General features: G+C 43.1%; 3 protein-coding genes across 5 annotated transcripts; 1 reads left to right on the plus strand and 2 right to left on the minus strand.

Moving 5' to 3' along the window:
* Nucleotides 1-111: 111 nt before the first annotated feature.
* Nucleotides 112-6,493, minus strand: fgb (fibrinogen beta chain). The gene is made up of 13 exons (XM_063901078.1): nt 6,268-6,493; nt 6,133-6,165; nt 5,947-6,056; nt 4,896-4,998; nt 4,750-4,818; nt 4,522-4,636; nt 3,665-3,771; nt 2,621-2,735; nt 2,294-2,413; nt 1,871-1,993; nt 1,568-1,662; nt 1,290-1,480; nt 112-728 (listed from the first exon to the last, which is right to left on the minus strand). The coding sequence occupies exons 1-13, from the start codon at nt 6,358-6,360 to the stop codon at nt 497-499; spliced, it is 1,506 nt and encodes a 501-aa protein (XP_063757148.1). The 5' UTR covers nt 6,361-6,493; the 3' UTR covers nt 112-496.
* Nucleotides 6,494-7,213: 720 nt separating this feature from the next.
* On the minus strand, nt 7,214-10,899 carry eslec (eosinophil lineage-specific marker). 2 transcript variants are annotated; one of them, XM_063901161.1, is made up of 6 exons: nt 10,221-10,899; nt 9,285-9,592; nt 9,085-9,176; nt 8,582-8,716; nt 8,269-8,374; nt 7,214-7,507 (listed from the first exon to the last, which is right to left on the minus strand). In XM_063901161.1, exons 2-6 carry the CDS (start codon nt 9,571-9,573, stop codon nt 7,440-7,442), a joined length of 690 nt encoding a protein of 229 aa, XP_063757231.1. In that variant the 5' UTR covers nt 9,574-9,592; nt 10,221-10,899; the 3' UTR covers nt 7,214-7,439. The 2 variants fall into 2 exon arrangements, with proteins under 2 accessions (XP_063757231.1, XP_063757230.1); XM_063901160.1 differs by lacking the exon at nt 10,221-10,899 and having other exon boundaries at nt 7,215-7,507; nt 9,285-9,876.
* Nucleotides 10,900-13,310: 2,411 nt separating this feature from the next.
* Nucleotides 13,311-20,449, plus strand: LOC134876155 (toll-like receptor 2). Of its 2 annotated transcripts, XM_063901041.1 has the most exons (12): nt 13,311-13,623; nt 14,486-14,754; nt 15,001-15,157; nt 15,422-15,571; nt 16,032-16,232; nt 16,631-16,753; nt 16,903-17,053; nt 17,137-17,301; nt 17,757-17,936; nt 18,175-18,315; nt 18,502-18,992; nt 19,222-20,449. In XM_063901041.1, exons 2-12 carry the CDS (start codon nt 14,487-14,489, stop codon nt 19,640-19,642), a joined length of 2,448 nt encoding a protein of 815 aa, XP_063757111.1. In that variant the 5' UTR covers nt 13,311-13,623; nt 14,486; the 3' UTR covers nt 19,643-20,449. The 2 variants fall into 2 exon arrangements, with proteins under 2 accessions (XP_063757111.1, XP_063757112.1); XM_063901042.1 differs by lacking the exons at nt 13,311-13,623; nt 14,486-14,754 and having other exon boundaries at nt 15,109-15,327.
* Nucleotides 20,450-20,616: the final 167 nt, after the last annotated feature.

The following is a 20,616-nucleotide window of genomic DNA, read 5'->3' on the forward strand; positions in this document are numbered from 1 at the left end:
ACGTTTTTGTGTTTTGGACACGTCAGCCGGTCTGCAGGAAGTTATTCAGCTGCGTTCATTGTGGTTCTCTACAGTCCCTATAGAGAAATAACAGGCAGACCAGACAGGAAGTATGTTCCTCAACGTGTTTATTGAGTAGCAGAGGACAGTCGGTTAACTCGTCCTGCACACTGAAGACGACCACACACACACTCACACACACTCACAACCAGCCGAGGTTTCTCTTCTCCTGTAGACACAATAATCTGACTGTTTCTCAATTCTTATTTCACTTCGTTTTAAAGCTTATTTTCAGCACACTCTCCTTTTTAGTTGTGCTTGAATGTGTGTGTGTCCACCAAATTGAAGGATTCAGCTAAAATAAAGGACACACTTTCAAATGAGCTACAAAGAGTTGTGCAGCTGTTTGACCCAAAACCCGAATGCCACCCATTTCCTTTCTGTCTTTTATTTTGGCGGTTTCCTGTCATGTGTGCGTCGACGCTCTCCGATGGGATTATCTGGAGGCGAAGAACGGCCTGATCTTCATGCTGATGGCCTTGAGCGAGTACCAGCTCCCCTTCCAGTTCATCCAGACCATTCCGTCGTCGGTGCCGTGTTTGGCCATTCGGCGGGTGTATGCTCCGCCGATGTAGTATCGGCCGTTGGGATTGGCCGAGTGGCAGCGGTTGTACCACCAGCCGCCTCCGTCCTCCCTGGCGCACTGCTTAGACGGATCGCCCGGGATCCTGGTTCAGGAAAACAAGGACACAGGTACTTAGGGAATGAGCCACTGTAGGTTTACACATATGAGGAACTTGATATATTCTAAGTAGCTTCAACTCTCCCCGTCGGTGAGGGAATAGTTCTGATGGGCCGTTATTAAAAAAGCCTATTTGTGCACCAGCGCATTATCTTACTGCAAAGCCCCATACCTGAACAACGAACGCTTACCCGACAGAAACAGGAAGCTACTCGGATTACTTTGCAAAGATTAAGGCATGACCCGCCCAATGGGTCCCTGATTGCCTCATTTTCGCATCCTCTGCTGGTTGAATTCAGCCATGAGGTTTTAGATTAGTTGGGGTAAGAATATCAGGGTAAGCCAATCAGAGGACTGTCACAGAAATGGGCTTTTGGTCCAATCAACCCCACCTTGGTACATCTGAACAATGGTGACTTGTTTATAGAAAACTGAATTCATTACAGGTGTGTTTGGTCTTGTCTCTTAACTGTGCCGCTAAATGCTTTGTGTTTCCCCCCATGGTGTTGCTCTGAGTCTGGGAATGTCCCAGTAACAGGACACTTACCAGTTGTCGTTGTCTCGGTCGTAGGTGCTGAACATCATGCTGTTGTGAATGGTCATTGTGCGGTTTTCACCAAACAGTTCCAGGGAGCCCTCCAGGAAACAGTTGCCAGCGTTCCCAGTGTAGCCGTCGACCGCCATCACGTAGTTGGACGTCTCTGATTGGATGGTGAACTGGCGGTACTGGGCATAGACCTAAAACAAGAAGCAGGTTTCAATTTGAGATAACATTTGCATACTTAAAGATTAGGTTCTGCCCTGAAGAGAACTGTTGTGGCTCACCTTGGCTCCAGTCCAGTCCTCCATCTCGATGAGGACCTCAGTGGGGCCCATCTTGGTCACGTGACTGATGCGGTCGTTACCCATCCAGTACTCACCTGTGAGGTGAGATAGGGAAAACCACAAAGGGATTCCAAAATCATGAATAAACACATTTCTGAAGATACTCATGCCTTTCCCCCAATTTTTCTTGTTACTATATCATAACTTTTTTGGTAATATTTTCCCACAAAATGTCCGGCTTCCACCCATAAATTACATCTCCCTTTAACAAATCCTCTCGACTCTTATTTTGAAAAGTCCTACCAGGAGTCTGGCAGTGACCCTTCCCAGAGTCGAAGGCGATGTTCCCGAATCCACGTCGATATTCGTCCCAACGTCGACCGAAGTCCACGCTGCCGTCCTGCCTGTTCTGGATGAGTAGCCAGCCTGCGGAAATACAAACGAAAGAAGAAGAAGAAGCGTTAATTAAAAACCTCGTTAGGACATGGGAGAGACCTTAATTAAAAACCTCGTTAGGACATGGGAGAGACCTTAATTAAAAACCTCGTTAGGACATGGGAGAGACCTTAATTAAAAACCTTGTTAGGACATGGGAGGGACCTTAATTAAAAACCTCGTTAGGACATGGGAGGGACCTTAATTAAAAACCTCGTTAGGACATGGGAGGGACCTTAATTAAAAACCTCGTTAGGACATGGGAGATATTAAAAAGGAAGTGATTCTGACCTCCTTTCTGTGTGCTCTGATCACAGAAGACTCGGTACGGAGCGCTGAAGCTGTCGGGCTGGATAAGGTACATCTGGGAGTCTATTCCTCCACGGCGGAAAATATCCTCGCACTCCTTACCTGAAACACACACACACACAAACACACACACACACACACAGGTTCACTACCTCCACAGTGCATACACTACAAATCCAGCATCTCTTTCTATCTTGTGATTTTTTTCATATTTTGGGAAACTTACGCTTTGAATTTGTTTCACATAATTGTTTTAATCACATAATCTATGATTTTTTTAAATTATATTATTGGGGACGCCAAACTCACCAGACACCACGGGGATGGGGCACTTGGTAGTGCAGGGCTCCTTACAGTCCTCCCTCTGAGCCTGGATCGCCTTCTCCAGCTTCAGGATCTTCAGACGGATCTTATCCAGGACGCCCTGCAGACAGGAAGCAGTTAGCGTCAGTGTCTGTAGTCTTTACTGCACACAGGAAGCAGTTAGCGTCAGTGTCTGTAGTCTTTACTGCAGACAGGAAGCAGTTAGCGTCAGTGTCTGTAGTCTTTACAGCAGACAGGAAGCAGTTAGCGTCAGTGTCTGTAGTCTTTACAGCAGACAGGAAGCAGTTAGCGTCAGTGTCTGTAGTTTTTACAGCAGACAGGAAGCAGTTAGCGTCAGTGTCTGTAGTCTTTACTGCAGACAGGAAGCAGTTAGCGTCAGAGTCTGTAGTCTTTACTGCACACAGGAAGCAGTTAGCGTCAGTGTCTGTAGTCTTTACAGCAGACAGGAAGCAGTTAGCATCAGTGTCTGTAGTCTTTACAGCAGACAGGAAGCAGTTAGCATCAGTGTCTCTAGTCTTTACTGCAGACAGGAAGCAGTTAGCGTCAGTGTCTGTAGTCTTTACTGCAGACAGGAAGCAGTTAGCGTCAGTGTCTGTAGTCTTTACTGCAGACAGGAAGCAGTTAGCGTCAGTGTCTGTAGTCTTTACTGCAGACAGGAAGCAGTTAGCATCAGTGTCTGTAGTCTTTACAGCAGACAGGAAGCAGTTAGCATCAGTGTCTGTAGTCTTTACTGCAGACAGGAAGCAGTTAGCGTCAGTGTCTGTAGTCTTTACAGCAGACAGGAAGCAGTTAGCATCAGTGTCTCTAGTCTTTACTGCAGACAGGAAGCAGTTAGCGTCAGTGTCTATAGTCTTTACTGCAGACAGGAAGCAGTTAGCGTCAGTGTCTGTAGTCTTTACAGCAGACAGGAAGCAGTTAGCATCAGTGTCTCTAGTCTTTACTGCAGACAGGAAGCAGTTAGCGTCAGTGTCTGTAGTCTTTACTGCAGACAGGAAGCAGTTGGTCTGTAATGTGTCCTGTCTCACTGACCTGCAGCACTCGGATGTTGGAGGGGAACACGGTGTCGACCGTCTCCTTGATGTAGGCGTGTTGCTCCTCCACCCGATCCGTGTACTGACTCACCACCCGGCTGTTATCTGAGCGGGAAACACACCGGTGTTACTGGCAGTGTGTGCTAAACTCGTTCAAGATGCACAAAGATAAGTAAAGGGGTATTTTAGGGAAGTAAATATAAAACGGGTTATATAAAATGTAGGGTATGTAACTATCCGAAATATTGCCACTTTTGCTCAAATGTTTGGACTCTAGCTAATTCTGAAGCTTGCGATGTGCAAGTTCAGCATGATGTATGCAGATGTATATTTTGGGTAAAGTAATTATATTACTGCTGTTGAAACACTGACCAAAACTCACCTTTTGAGACTAGCCAGATAAATGTGCTTTTATTGCTCGATTTTAATTCGACTTTTATCTTATTTGGATTTTTTTTTAGCCTCTAAAAAATGTCTAAAATATACAAATGAAAAATCGCTTTTATTTGTTCTTCTACTCTGCCTGAATTTTGTGTCTGTAAATATTTCAAATATTTCAAAATCTATGGAAATATTTGTTTATTTGAGTTTTACTTTTTGGGACTTTAAAAACCTTGCAAATCATGTAGAGAAGAAAAATGGAGAATATGAATTAAAAATCCCTTGTTTTGCTTTCGGCTGGATTTCGGGTCTGTAAAACACTCCTGCAATTATTTGTCAAATCACTCCAAAGATAAACTAACTTTTTTAGACTCTAGCAAATCCAAACTGCACTTCATAAACCACCATTGATCCCTGCCATCATGCAGACGTATATTTAATGCTTGTGCTGAATAAAAGGTGAGTGTTTCTCACCGTTGATGACTCTCTGCCTCTCCCTGAGAGACGAGGAGATGCTGTTGACGTAGTTGTACACGTTGTTGGAGGATCGAGACAAATCCTCCACCAGAGGCTTCAGCTCGTTGATGCTCTGCCACAAACAGAATAATATGCATTTAGATTTAAAGCAACGGATATGGACTTGAACGAGCTCTCAGCCTTGTTGGAACACTACATTTCTCTGAAAAAAAGAAGACGTTTTACCGTCTTGACGTTCCTCTCCTGCTTCAGCAGCATGGTCTTCAGCTCGCAGCCGGTCGGGCACAGGACACCCTGATGGACGGAAACATATCTGGTTAATCCCCCTCCTTATATTCTCACCCAGTTATCCTTTGCTGGTGTTTTCCTACCATCTCCTCTGCAGCGTGAATACATCCTCCTTCATCGGGCTGCACCTCCTTCTCCTGAACCTGCTGACCTGCCACCGGAGTGGCAGAAGGGCGGCCGCGATACCTGGGACAAACCAAGCCAAACATTAGGTCTAATTTGACCCGTGAACCACTGAAATGTCTTTAAAACGATGGGAGAGATTGCACTAAAACGTTGTATCCCGCTGGACTTTGTTGTGCTTTTTATTTAAATTACGTTTTATATAAAAAAGTCAGAAAAGCCTACCCTGGTTTAGCGGCTAATTGAGTCTAAATGGGATCATGGTTGACTAAGCGTGCATCATGCTGTCCTGGAGAAGACTCAAACCACAGATTGAGACCCTAAACTCATCAGGAAGTCGTCCACCGACGTAATAAATCAAACTAAAGTAGCGGCATTTTCTCGTAGACTTCTATACATGTGCTGTATGTTATATGGTTTTTCTCTCCATTCTTTATTTGTAGGAACCAAAATGTTCACCAATTGAGAGAACAGTTGTCTAATGATGGAATATCTACCAGCAACTCATTTTCTCATAACCATATAATAACTAAACCTAAATTAAGAGAAATGTGTGGAAGTACTTCTAAACATGTTCTTCTTCATAGACTTCTAGACAATTTTACAATCAGCTTGTCGCCCCCTGCTGGATATTAGAGAGGATGCATTTTAGGGTTTTGTACCCCTAACTAAACCTTAATTAAGGTTAGACATGTTTGACCTTTAAACTCTTTTTCTCATAGACTTCTATACATGTTCTTCTTCTTAGACTCCTAGACTAGGGTTTGTAACTCTAACTAAATCTAAAATGAAGACTAGAGATGAAATCTGAACTATTTTTCTAGACTTCTGTACAATTTTACAATCAGTGTTGTCGCCCCCTGCTGGATATTAGAGAGTGTGAGCTCTTGACTCTTTTTGTCATAGACTTCTATACAAGTTCTTCTTTTTAGACAACATTGATCTTTATCGACATATAGCGGCGTCAGCAGTAAAATACATTTACATCAAAAGATTAAAGTTTAAATCTACCTGGCGCCGCCGCTGATGGGGGGAGGGGCATAGCGGTTGGGGGTGTATGTGTCGTGGCCTCTCGTGGTTGGGCGATGACCTCGGGCATCTACACTGGTCGATGGTGGCGTCTGCAGGTCATCAAGATAAATATATTAAAACATGTATAATAACTTCATTGATTAATGTTTGCAGAGTCATACTCACTGTCCCGTTCTTCGTCGTCGTGCTCTTGGCGTCCTGGGGAAGAAGACAGGAAAAGATTGTGCATTTTTTCTCAGTGCAACTTGTGTTTGTCACTGTTGTTTAATAAAGGATGCACACACACATACACACACTTACCGTGTCATAGTTGTCATAATCCAGTTCATCATGAGCCAAGGCAGCGGACACACACACGCTCACACACACACACAGCAGCAGCAGCGTCCTCATCGTCGGCTGTCGATAAAGTTTTATTTCAAAGCGCTCGTCAGTCTTCAGTGTGCTCTCTCCCGTTTCTGTTCCTGAAACCTGCTTCACCACTTATATATCCCCTGTGTGTGTGTGTGTGTGTGTGTGTGTGTGTGTGTGTGTGTGTATTGATCTGCTAGATATTGGTCAGTATGTGCAGGAACAGTTTACATAACCTGAGTCACTGCACACACTGAACAGAAGGACAAACTGACTAACAAGCATTCTGAAACTGAAGAGGAGACAGGGTTTAAACTACCTTTGAGATGTCTTCGTAATGATTCAATGAAAAGGTTGAAATAGTAAAACACACAAAGGGTAAAATATTAAAAAAGTTGATTACATTTTTATAGAAAAATAGGAAATCTTTGGAAGAAAAAAGCTGTAAACAATAAAAGCGAATCATTTCAGATCAAAATGATTGCAGTATTTCAGTCAATGTGGAAAAAAGTCCTGTCTTTTAAGGAAAGCAACTGGAGCAATATCTCTTATTAATATCCCCCAAAAGTTATATTTAGAGGAAAACAAGTCAAGTTCATAAGAAAAAAGGACATTTTATAGAAACATTTTTTACATTTTTCGGGGAAAGAAAACAAAGTCAAACAATTCAGGAAAGAAAAGAAAAATTCCCCAAAAATGTGAAATATTTAGACCCAAAGTCTTAATGTGATTTATATCTTTAAACGGCGGAGAGTCACTTTCGGGAAATCAGGACGATTGAGCAACGGATGTTTGTTTGAGTCCAAAAGGAGACGTGGTGCAAATCCTTAAACACACACACACACACACACACACACACACACACACACACACACACACACACACACACACACACACACACACACACACACACACACACACACACACACACACCTCTTGTATCCTTATTTAAAACCTGACGTGAGGAGAGAAATGAACTTTTCACTTTTCATGCATTTTTTAATAATTCCAGCATCACAGTTCTTCGTTTATACAAACTTACTTTAAATGCAGAAAATAAAAGCCAACCTCTGGGAGCTTCTGTGCTTGAATATTTATCTAAAATAACAAACCCCGGCTGATCAGACCCTCTTGGCACAGAGGAAGGTCAGCCGTGTGTCGCAGGAGGCGGGATCCCACTTCTTCTCATCTGAAATCAGAACCAGGACGGTATATCGGTGTTCAGCTGGCATTATGTGGTGCACTTACAGGACTCAAAAGGCAGGTTGAGTTTATTTTTCTCAGAGTTTAAAAGTAAACGTTACTGATTTAATTCAGCTCAATCCTGCGAAGACAAATGGTGTGAGTGAACCCCCTTTGACCGTAGCATTACTTGCAATAAACAGATCAAATCTATCCTGAAACAGCACATCTGGAGCACCGAAAAACGTCTGTTCACATGACTTCTTCCTGCTGAATCATCTGGTTTACTGCCGCTGCACAAACCAGATGATTCAGCAGGAAGAAGTCATGTGAACAGATTTTTACTTTAGTTGAGTTAAAGTGTGTGTGTGTGTGTGTGTGTGTGTGTGTGTGTGTGTGTGTGTGTGTGTGTGTGTGTGTGTGTGTGTGTGTGTGTGTGTGTGTGTGTGTGTTTGCTCTTTTTCTTTTTTGGGGCATTTAATTAGAGTATTGGACCTTGAAAATAATGACATTTTGACTTCGTTGGAAAGTGACGACTCTGTGAAATGACTGAAACTGTTCAGAAGTTGAGAACAGTTTCATAAATCGAGGTCATTCATGAAAACAAGGACAAGGATTTTTTTCCAGCAAGTGAGGACATTTTGAAAGTTCAATACTTTGAAGACACACACACACACACACACACACACACACACACACACACACACACACACACACACACACACACACACACACACACACACACACACACACACACGTGTGTCTTACAGCCATGGTTCATCTTCAGACAGTGCTCGCTGGTCTTCGTGTTGCTTTCCGTGTTCCAGTTTTCGTACAGAAACCTGGAGCCGTCACTCCACATCCAGAACAACACCTGCAGAATGTATATTGGATAATATGTACATACACAAACATGTTTCCGATCCGGCACATTTTGCTCTGTAAAGAACCCGATCAAACCAAAAGACGTAATTACTGTCAACTCACACCCAGAAACCCGTTCACTTCCACTGATTCTTTCACTACTCAACAGATGAGGTGTGCACGGTTGGTGATTATATCGTGGAAAAGACGTACGTACGTTCACGCAGTTGTGGCCTCCGATCCAGGTGGGGGGGAAGTCATGGGTTTCTTCTCGGGTCAGTGCCTGCAGGAAGTGGTTCTCCTCCGGACTCCGGACTGAGGCCAGGTTAGCGCCTTCGAACATACAGTAGCTCTGCCGGGAGAAGAACCGCTATAGGTTATAAAAGCTCCACGTTTAACAAAGTAAAAGCTCCACGTTTAACAAAGTAAAAGCTCCACGTTTAACAAAGTAAAAGCTCCACGTTTAACAAAGTAAAAGCTTCATGTTTAACAAAGTAAAAGCTCCACGTTTAACAAAGTAAAAGCTCCACGTTTAACAAAGTAAAAGCTCCACGTTTAACAAAGTAAAAGCTCCACGTTTAACAAAGTAAAAGCTCCACGTTTAACAAAGTAAAAGCTTCATGTTTAACAAAGTAAAAGCTTCATGTTTAACAAAGTAAAAGCTTCATGTTTAACAAAGTAAAAGCTTCATGTTTAACAAAGTAAAAGCTTCATGTTTACCTCCGCCTCTACCCAAGTCTTCGGGGAGTCGATGAAGATGAAACACTGCCGGCCAAAGCGGGACCAGCCGTACGGGCAGTAGAACTCCCGGTCTGAAAAAATACCATTTAATATTTAACTTGTTTAAACACTGCAACCAAGAGCTGCATGATTTAACAAAATAAAAGCTCCATGTTTAACAAGGTAACCCCCCCCCTCACCACAGTTGACGGGTACGGTCCCCGGCGGCGTCCTGGTGTTGGGGATCTCCCCTCCGGTGATGATGTCGACGCACCAGCAGTACCCGGTGGATTTGGCGCACTGCTGCGGCAGGAAGTTCCCGTTGGCGTCGCACTGTGGCATGAAGGCACCGGGGATGCCCGGCGGCGTCAGCTGCACCAAGTACTCACACAGCCCCGACGTCCGGGTGCTGAGGGAGTTGTTGATCGCCATGGAGACACTCAGGGACAGGAAGCGGGCGAGGGTCAGGGTCACGGTGAGTGCCTTCATGGTGACGATGAGGAGGGAGCTGAACAAACAGGAGCAAAAAATAGAAGATCTGACAAAATATAAACAAATGAAATCTAAAAAGCTGGTTTCCTCAGCATGGCTTTAAAAAATAATAAGTCGTTTAGATGATGAGACAAAAGGATATGACCAATATGTTTGCTAAAATATTACATATCAAAATAACAAATCCTGTAAAGCATATGATCAAAGTTTAGGAACAAATCAATTCTGTCAAATATTCCTCAAAAATGAAACCTTACAAAATAATTCATTCTGTAACAAACATCATTTGATGTGGTTAGAAGGAAAACATGTACGTGTTTCTAATCAATTCCAAAAATAAGAAATTCTGTAGAAATATATGATCCTGTTCGCCAAAAAAAGAATCTGAAAAACCAAATGAATGTGCTTTCAAAATACAGATGTACCGTAGAGAGCCCTTTTGATAACACTGCCGTTAAAAACAAGCATTAAAGTAAATGTAGAGATATGAAGCAAAACCAAATCTAATCTGTCAAAAGGAATAGATAAGAAACATCAATGTTTGATATTAAATTGTGGAAAAATGGATGATCCATACTTTTACAGAGAGAGGTGTATTCCATGAACCGGTGCTTCGAAGAGTGATGGATTCTGTCCGGACTCACCTCTTCCCGCAGCAGTTGAGTGTCTGTGTTTCTGCAGCCTTTTATCCCGCAGATCTTCCCCGCCTCTCTCGAGTCATTATTTTATTTCCCACGACTTCTCCTAAAGCTCGGGGGTCAGAGGTCGGTGCAACAGAGCTGCAGAGGCATGTCTCCCTTTAAATACACCTTTTTATTGACCAGTGTTGTCGCGCTGACTCTTGGGTTTCATCTGTTTTCACGCCTTCATTGTTCTGGAGTCTCAGCTTTCAGTCTCGTCTGGCTTCCAGATGATTCCCTCTCATTTCACATAAAGCTCACATTATTCTCCTGACCTTGTTTTGTGCAAATCTGGGACTTTATTTTGGCAAGAGAACACCTGAGGAAGGCTGGATCATATCAAGTTATAGCCTCCGAAATAAACAACATACAGTGAGACAAAAGGTGATATTTTTAGGTATTGTGGAATTTAAGCTGAATCAGATAAAACAAACATCTTATGAATACCCCCTGAAACCTCCCCAAAGAATTAGTTCTATTTAGACATTATTCCTTTGTATTACACGTTGTCAGAAATGTCCTGTTCTAATATGCAAATGAGGCTTTATCTTATTAATGTGCTCATTTGCAGATTGGATGAAGTCAGCTTCCAAATTCTTGTTTCATTTTGTTCAAATATTAAAGTTGAGAGCGAGTCTCTTTCTATAAGTTCACAAATAAAGCCAACCAAAGTTATTTTCTGCATGTTTTGGGCAATAAAGTGTGAAATCCGAGACAAAAAGTCCTGCTTTTGTGCAATATTTAAAAGCGGCAAACATTTAAAGACAATGTTCATTAAAAATATAACTATTGTATTAAAGTATTATTAGGAGTTCAATCTCAATTATTTTACAATATTTAAACTTCTGTTTTCCTAAATATGAGTACTCGTTTTTGTAGGATTATTATTATATATCTATATTATATTTGCATCTTAAAAAACTGGACTGTTTTATTTGGCTGTACTTGATCTTGTTTTCTGGAGTTATTTGTATTCATTTCAAAGTTATTTCTAACTTTGAAATGAACACATTTTAGGGACTGAATGTTTGACCCTTCTTTGTGCTCCAAGTATTACGCCTGGTCGCTGGTATCCTCCAAAGATGGCCGACGTGCCGTAGATCTACGGACACAGACAGACAGACTCAACTAAACTCCTGGATTAAAGGTTCTCTTTCCTCCTGTCTGAATAGGAGACAGTCCTCACAGTTTATTTATCACATCCGTATCATCCCCAGCGAGTAACTGCAGCCTGAACACGAGGAATAACGCCTTTCATAAAAAGACGGGACGGATTCTGTTCAGGGGTCCATTCGATATCACAAGATATGTGACCCAGATTAGAACCATCCAGACTTTACGTCTCCTCGCTGTTTGGGGTTTAATATGTGAAGTAACAGTACATTTACTCAAGTACAAGACCTGAGTACTTCTACTTTACTCAAGTACAAGACCTGAGTACTTCTACTTTACTGAAGTACAAGACCTGAGTACTTCTACTTTTACTCAAGTACAAGATCTGAGTACTTCTACTTTACTCAAGTACAAGACCTGAGTACTTCTACTTTTACTGAAGTACAAGACCTGAGTACTTCTACTTTTACTCAAGTACAATATCTGAGTACTTCTACTTTAACTCAAGTACAAGACCTGAGTACTTCTACTTTTACTCAAGTACAAGATCTGAGTACTTCTACTTTTACTGAAGTACAAGACCTGAGTACTTCTACTTTTACTCAAGTACAAGATCTGAGTACTTCTACTTTTACTCAAGTACAAGATCTGAGTACTTCTACTTTTACTCAAGTACAAGACCTGAGTACTTCTACTTTTACTCAAGTACAAGACCTGAGTACTTCTACTTGTACTCTAGTACAAGATCTGAGTACTTCTACTTTTACTCAAGTACAAGATCTGAGTACTTCTACTTTTACTCAAGTACAAGACCTGAGTACTTCTACTTTTACTCAAGTACAAGACCTGAGTACTTCTACTTGTACTCAAGTACAAGATCTGAGTACTTCTACTTTTACTCAAGTACAAGATCTGAGTACTTCTACTTTTACTCAAGTACAAGACCTGAGTACTTCTACTTTTACTCAAGTACAAGACCTGAGTACTTCTACTTGTACTCTAGTACAAGATCTGAGTACTTCTACTTTTACTCAAGTACAAGATCTGAGTACTTCTACTTGTACTCTAGTACAAGATCTGAGTACTTCTACTTTTACTCAAGTACAAGATCTGAGTACTTCTACTTTTACTCAAGTACAAGACCTGAGTACTTCTACTTGTACTCTAGTACAAGATCTGAGTACTTCTACTTTTACTCAAGTACAAGATCTGAGTACTTCTACTTTTACTCAAGTACAAGACCTGAGTACTGCTACTTTTACTCAAGTACAAGAACTGAGTACTTCTACTTTTACTCAAGTACAAGAACTGAGTACTTCTACTTGTACTCTAGTACAAGATCTGAGTACTTCTACTTTTACTCAAGTACAAGATCTGAGTACTTCTACTTTTACTCAAGTACAAGACCTGAGTACTTCTACTTTTACTCAAGTACTCAGATCTTGTACTTGAGTAAAAGTACAAGTACTCATGTCTTGTACTTTTACTGAAGTACATTTGATATAATCTTGAGTATTTTAATAGGATTTCTTCTCTAATTGAATTATATTGGCAGGTAAATATAGATCTGCACAGGTATGCTCAGTCATTCATTATAATAAATTGTAATACATTATATATACTACAATATATATCATGTATTATATATATTGTAGTATATTATATATATAATATGTATTGGATATTAAAGGGTTGGAACCCCCTTCATTTTACACAGTATTAAATGGAGCTGGGCGCCATCATGTGGTGAAGATGAATAAATGTAAAGTCTATAAAACATCCATTTTACCAATAAGTAAGAATAGTTTTAAAGATGCACCAATCCCATGAAATCAGAATACACAGGGTAAGGTTTTGATTGGTCAGCCGTTTAGAGACGTCCCGCCTCTTAACCTATCAAGTACAATGTGTTGGAGCGCTGCCGACAGAAGGGTGAGTGTTCCATACTGATGTCACTATGTGTGTGAGAGAAAGTCCCTCTGGAGAGACACAGGGATTTTAGCCTCTGCAGACCATTAACATGCACACTATGGATCACAGTGCAGGAGAGGGGACACTGAAAGAAAGCAGATTAGGGCCTCCTTTAAAAGTCGTCATGCTCTGATACCTTCTGACAGATGCAGGTTTCCTCCCGAGAGTGCGTTTTCACTACCTCTTTTTGAGTTTGACTTCCTCTCCCATAAGACTCTAAAAGTCTGTTTTTGGATTTGAATCAGTGAAGAGCTTCAGGCTCCAGCTCTGCAAAGAAAACGAGGTAAGTCTCACTCAGATACACGATCAAACCCTAAGATCACACATGGAATGCACGCTATTGAATGCATACTGTCAGTCCTTTGCCGAAAGGAAGTCCTTCTGCTAATGATTCACCGTCTCTGCACGTGTCGCTGCGCTGCATTGTCAAAGTGTTGCATGGATTCACTTTTCTATAGACCTGAATGAAACGCTTGCACCCCCGGGTACATGTGAAGAGACACTTCATCGCGACACCTTCAATAACTGATCAAATCAGTTATATATCAGGCTTCTCTCGGGTTGATCCTGGACTTCCTTTGCTCAATGTGTATTCTTTTTATTTGATTTCCACCTAAGATGGTAAATGCATTCTTCTTTCCTATATTGCATTTATTGATATTATATTGCTGTAAAGCTGCCGCTAGAAGGGGCAGCGCTGTTTAAAAATATCTCATTTTTATTCCCCCTGCCTTTATTTGACGGAAGAGAGTGTTGAAAGCTGGAGACAGAAAAGGGGGGATTTATTTTGTCACCTCTCCTAAAGCCGTTGCATTTACATAAAGGCTTGTGAAAGTCATAATAGAACTCTAAAGACTTCCCCTTTCTTCAAATAGCACTTCCTCCCTGAGTTTCTTTCCCTTTGTGTTCTACTATCCATCAGACAGTACATGTCACAGGATTATGTAATAAAGATACCCAAAAATTCCCTTACAGCACACATGTAATGAGTGGTGCGGGAATGAGTCCTCAAACCGGGAAATGAGTCTCCAAGTGGGCATTTTTATGCGATAATCACATGGAGAAATCCCATTTCCTTCAGGGTCCAACACAGACATAGGTCCTCCTTGCAGCACTTTACCAACCTCTTCTTTGCCCCTCTGCAGTATGGCGCTGTTGCCCAACCTCCACCTCGCCCTCCTCCTCCTCTTCCTTGCCATGTGTCGAGGTCAAAGGTCAAACCCCGGCGGCGAGAGGTCGTCCTGCGATCGCTGCGACCCGCAACACGCCTGCAACTGCTCCCACGCCGGATACACGTTTGTTCCCATAGTAACAGACCGCGCCCTGACCCTTGACCTTTCCTTCAACGACATCACTGTGGTGACCGGCGGCGACCTGACGGCACACGAGGAACTGCGGATTCTGATTCTTCACCGTAATGTTGATGAGATCTTAATGGGTTTATGTCTAGTCATTTTATCATGTATATACTTGATATTCTAACCCCCCCAGGTGTAGTGTCGAGCAGGGAAAAGGTTCCTGCCTCACTGTGACGTTTGAAGATGGAAATTGTAAAGAACAACGATCATAATGATAACCACTTCAGTAGACCAGAGCAGGACCCCTGTGGAACTCCGGATCATTCCGCATGTTTTTAAACTCAGATATTCCCGTCCTCTAGGTAACAGACTGTCTGAGATCCATCCGGCAGCGCTCGACTCTCTGTGGAGTCTGGAGCAGCTCGATCTGTCCGACAACCAGCTGACTGCCATCAACCGCAGGTGGTTCAGTAAGCTAGGAGCTCTGCAGGAACTCAACCTGCTCAACAACCCGTACAGGTGAAACGCTCAGGACGCATTACAGTTCATTATATTGCTTCAAGTAAGCCACTTGCTGATGCAGCGCCTTCAAATAAGCTGAACCGTTTTAAAAACTACACATTTTCTTGAGATTTTTAACGGCCAAGGTGCAGTTAGTCCGTGACTGAAAATGGCAGGATAGAGAACAGGTGGGTTTCAGTTTAGGGGTATCTGGGTCCGTGTTAAAGAAGAAGCTAAAACCTCGACAAACTGTCAACATATTTTGTGTCTTGTGTCCTCCAGCTCTCTGGGATCTCGTCCGGTGTTGCAGAGGCTGGTCAGGCTGAGGAGGCTGATGTTCGGAGGTCCTGCTCTGGAGGAGCTGAAGAGGGGAGATCTGTCTGGAGTCTCTCAGCTGGAGGAGCTCACTCTGCAGGCAAACAACCTGAGGAGGTGCGAGACTGACAATGTGCGGGTTGTTTTCCAAGAAACCCACGGTCACACACAGCACGACCGTGTGGTTAAGGAATGAGTCCTAGAACCTGCATATGAGACAGCATTTAACCTGTTCCCTGTTGTCCCCGGGTCTGGAAATCAATGGTGCTCTGAATGTGTTTTAGTCCTGAAATAATCACAAGCTAAGGGACTATAATTCTAACCCTCTGGTCATTTCATTTCATTTGTTTACGATAACCAAATATCGTTTAAGATTTGAAGATAGAAGGTAGTGTGAGGACCAAAGACCAAATGATTATCAACAATAATATCCTAAAATGCTCTCTTGTAGAAATGTGTTTCCAGGATTGTCTTGATGGATTAAACATTGAGACCAGTGATTATTCAGCTCACAGTCTGGCCTTCAAAGGTCTTACTATTTCCACTTCTGTCGTCCTGTTTCTCTCCATCTCTGCAGGTACGAGTCCGGGGCGCTGGCGGACGTTTGGCCGTTGGGTCGTGTCACTTTGAGCCTCCATGGTCCGTTTTTAACAAACGAAGCCTTAGCTTCGGATGTGATCGGGGATGTGTCCTACCCTGAGACGCCTATTATTCTGAAAGACCTCCATCTGAATCATTCCATTCAGCCCTTCAAAGAGATGGTCCGGAGGAGAGTCAGGTCTGTACAAATAAACCCTTTAGTCAGGTCTAGTCGTACAAATAAGCGTTACCTAGAAAAGATTTTGGGTGAAAGAGAAGAAATTAATGTAATAGTTTAAAACGCTAATAACTAGCGACAATAACTAGCATGCTAATTGTAATCCAGCACTTTTTCCATAAGCTACATGCTAGCCAATATAAACGACCACATTATCAGACAAAACAAAAGTGTCTTATTCTCAAATCTACACAAATGAGTGAGCAACACCTAGTGACCACTGATCCCTTAGCCTTTGAGAATCCTTCACCACATGCTTTACAGAGCTAAGAGCGCAATCACTGCTTGGAAACACTTTACATCTGCCAGAAAATGTTGAACAAAACAAAAACTCAGTCTTCTATGATGTCTTTCTTCAGGAAAATTACCTTCTGCAACATTTCTTTGACGGATAATGCCATGGTTGACTTCCTTGAGACGGTGGATGGTGAGCCGATCACATCCCTGTTCATGGACGGCATCACGCTGATCGGCGAGGGCAGGTAAGTTCACAAACATGATCCGTCAAAACCAGCAGTTTTCTTTCTAGATTGAAAGACTTTTTATCAACCCTTCAGATTCCAAAAAGTGACAAACATAGGGACGAACTTTTGGTCAACTGTGGATAATGTGGTTTGATGGTTGGTGTCAGGTGGGAGAAAGCCAGATGGAGCGATCATAAAAACATCGATGAGTTCTTCGTACAAAATGTTGTGGTGCTGAATGTCTATCAGTTTACCTCCTTTCTGCCGCTGGGGTTTTTGCTGAAGTACCCCAGAAAGGTGTCCGTCATAAACTCTCAGGTAACTGTGTTATGGGGTAGTCGGAATTTTAAGAAAACAATTAGGGGGTGTGATTTAAAAACAAAAATGCTTCTCCACTGAAGATGTTTGTGATGCCCTGTGCCACGTCCTACCTGCTGTTGAACCTGCAATACCTTGACCTTTCCGACAACCTGCTGACCGAGCTGACTCTGACGGAGACGCTGTGCAATGGTAAAGGCACGCTAAAGGACCTCCGAGTCTTAAACGTCAGCGGAAATGCTCTGAAGGTACTTCCATTTAAAGGTTGTCGTTGAATCGTTGGGTCAAGATACTTAACGCGAGTCGTTACGTATGTTAAGAGCTTTGAGGGGTCGGAAAGACTGGATAAAGCACTAGAGCATTTACCATTTACCATTGTTGTAGTTTTACACATTGATACCACAAGGTCCATCATTCCGAAACCCAGATATCATGAAAGTTGTTTCCATTGGAACAAAAGTCTGAAAAGTATAAATGGAAAATATTCTGACGATCATTGTTTCAGAACAGTGGGCTGTCCCCACATCACTTAGAGTGCCAACAACATGAGTTTGAGAACTTATTCAGAAGAGAAAATGCAAGGCAAAGTTATTATTCAAACTACTTTCACCATGTTTACATGCTAATCGCAGGCTGTGTAGTACTCCTTTCTATCTAAGAAAACGTAGGCCCCAGATTTTGAGACAACATTGCTTCTCTGCAGTCTTTGTCCACGGTGAGCCGGCTGGTGACAAAGCTCTCCAAACTGACCCACCTGGACGTCAGCAGGAATGGATTCAGCTCCATGCCCGGGGTATGCTCCTGGCCTTCCACCCTGCGATACCTCAACATCTCCAGGGCCAAACTCAGCACCATCTCCGCTTGTCTACCCACGACTCTGGAGGTACGGAGAGAGGGTCCATGTAATCCTGACACTAGACTTGACACCAATCCAAAGAAGCACAATGACTTTATACTCCATAGTGAAGACAACAGAACAAACATCGTAGTTGTAGTTTTGAATATTGAGAGTTCATGGCCTGTAAAATGTGTGATATGAAGATGAAGATATTCTGACACAGTATTGGTTCCTTTACTTAAGCAATAGATGTTTGTCCAACGTTGCTTTTGATCCGGTACAGGTTTTGGATCTGAGCAACAACGATCTTAAAGCCTTCATGCTGATCCTTCCTTTCCTGAGAGAGCTCCACCTCTCTGGGAATAAGTTACTGAGGCTTCCCCCTGGATGGATGTTCCCAAACCTGCAAACACTGACAATACAGGTGAGCACCAATCGTAGTATTTATCCTTGTATTATTTAACCCCCGGGGAACGAGGCAAAGCACATTTTTTGAAGTGGCCAAACGAAGGGATTGCACGCAGGGGATGTTTCCTTTATTCATCCCACAAAGGTTTCCTGTCCGGTGTGAACCTACCATAAGTGTGACCCCCTGCTTTCTCTTCCACAGTCAAACACCCTGAGCATGTTCAGCCTTCCGGACCTCCAGTCATACAGACGCCTCCAGGACCTCCGGGCGGGCCAGAACAAATTTATCTGCTCCTGTGACTTTGTCTACTTCCTCCAGTCGGCCATTAAAGGAGGGGAAGATGCACATTTATCCGACGGAAAGGATGCCTACATCTGCGACTCCCCTCTCTACCTGCAGGGGGAGCCAGCGTGGCGAGTCAGGCTGTCTGTGGTTGTGTGCCGACGGGTTTTGTTTGTGTCCGTTAGTTGTGTGGTGGCGTTGATCATTGCCGTCTTGGTGTGTGTCCTGCTGTGGCGCCTTCATGCGTTCTGGTATCTCAGGATGACGTGGGCGTGGCTGAAGGCCAAGCGAAGCTCACGGCTGCGGCGCCGAAGAGAACAACTGATAACCTATGACGCCTTCGTGTCGTACAGCGAGAGAGACGCCAGCTGGGTGGAAAACTTCTTGGTACCCGAGCTGGAGGAGCCAAGGTAACGTCCAACACACTAGACTTTAATTAAGCTGATGTCTATTCAAAGGGACTTCCAAAAAGTGCATTCCACTTAGACTTAACAATGTGCCCTATTATACCCGTATACATTTCTCACGTAACACTTTGGGTTACTCAACATTTACTGGACTCTTTGAGCTGCTGGCAAACAGACTATCAACCTGATCTGTTGGGAAGCATGACCTGCTCTCTGGTTTTTACTCTTACAGGGAGAACGATGAAGACCCTCGGAACGGCCCAACCCCCAGACCGCTGACCCTGTGCCTCCACAAAAGGGACTTCCTCCCTGGTCACTGGATTGTGGACAACATCATGAACGCCATTGAGTGCAGCCGGCGGACCGTCTTTGTCCTCTCCGAGAACTTTGTCCAGTCGGACTGGTGCCGCTACGAGCTGGACTTCTCCCACTTCCAGCTTTTCGACGGGAAGGCCGGCAGTGACGCTGCCATCTTGATCCTGCTCGAACCGCTGTCCAAGGACGACATACCGAAACGCTTCTGCAAACTGCGCAAACTCATGAACTCCACCACCTACCTGGAGTGGCCCCGGGAGGAGGAACGGAGCGCAGAGTTCTGGAAGAAGGTCCGCAACGCTCTGAGAAACGAAGAAGAGGAGCAGAAGGAGGATTGAGAGGGAAAGACATGTGTTGTGTCTCAGTTTGTGTACTTCTGTGCTTAAACTAGCTTGCATCAGTGCGACCCAATGAAAGGTACGGCAAAATGCACCTGCATTGACACACCGATCCAAACGTACCCCTATTTTTTGACTCCGTTCCTATGAGGGCTCAGCAGCCGTTTGTGTTTTAAAACAACACTTTATGGTTGAAATACACTGCACACGTGTTCACAGTACACAACATAGCGTTAGCATTAGGGTACATCCCAAGTTGGACATTTCCCCTCTTCTAAACTTAAGAAGTTGATCTGGTGTGCCATCTCGAAAACCATCCGAAAGCCCTTATTTCTGGGAGGATCACAGCAAGATGAGCAAGGAAGCACCTGAGCGCCCTTTAGTGACGTTTCTGAATGCCCCCTTCATACTTTATCAATCCCAAACTGGGAATTGTTTTCATTGTAGCGGCGAAATACAAAAAGAAGAAGCATATCAAATAATTAGAACTAGAAACAAAAATAAAAATGAGAAATATAGAAGTGTACAGAGAGCACGTTCAGTCCAGCTCACAGAGAGGCTATGGAGCAGAGAGTCCTGCAGCCAGAGGGGAGTTATAGTACAGAGTTATTGCAGAGGGCAGGAAGGTTCTCCTGAACCTGTCCTTGTTGTTGTTGTTGTTGTTGTCGTTGTTGTTCTTGTTCTTGTTCTTGTTCTTGTTCTTCTCCTCCACCTCCTCCTCCTCCTCCTCCTGCTCAAATATTACTTTGCAGTTGTTTGTTTTAAGGACAATGAGAAATAAAAAGGCTGTGATAATTCACACACACATGTACTTGTTTTTTCCTTAAAGGTGAAGAGAAGGTGAATGCCCACTAGGGGGCGTTATAGGCTTACAGTACGGTCCTAAATAAACTCCAGCTGATGATACTTCTGTACTTAGACTACGGTAACATTTGGCATCCAGGACTTTTACTAGCTATGTTTTCTATTTTTGG

Source organism: Eleginops maclovinus, chromosome 14 (genome assembly GCF_036324505.1).
Source record: "Eleginops maclovinus isolate JMC-PN-2008 ecotype Puerto Natales chromosome 14, JC_Emac_rtc_rv5, whole genome shotgun sequence".
Lineage (NCBI taxonomy): Eukaryota > Metazoa > Chordata > Actinopteri > Perciformes > Eleginopidae > Eleginops > Eleginops maclovinus.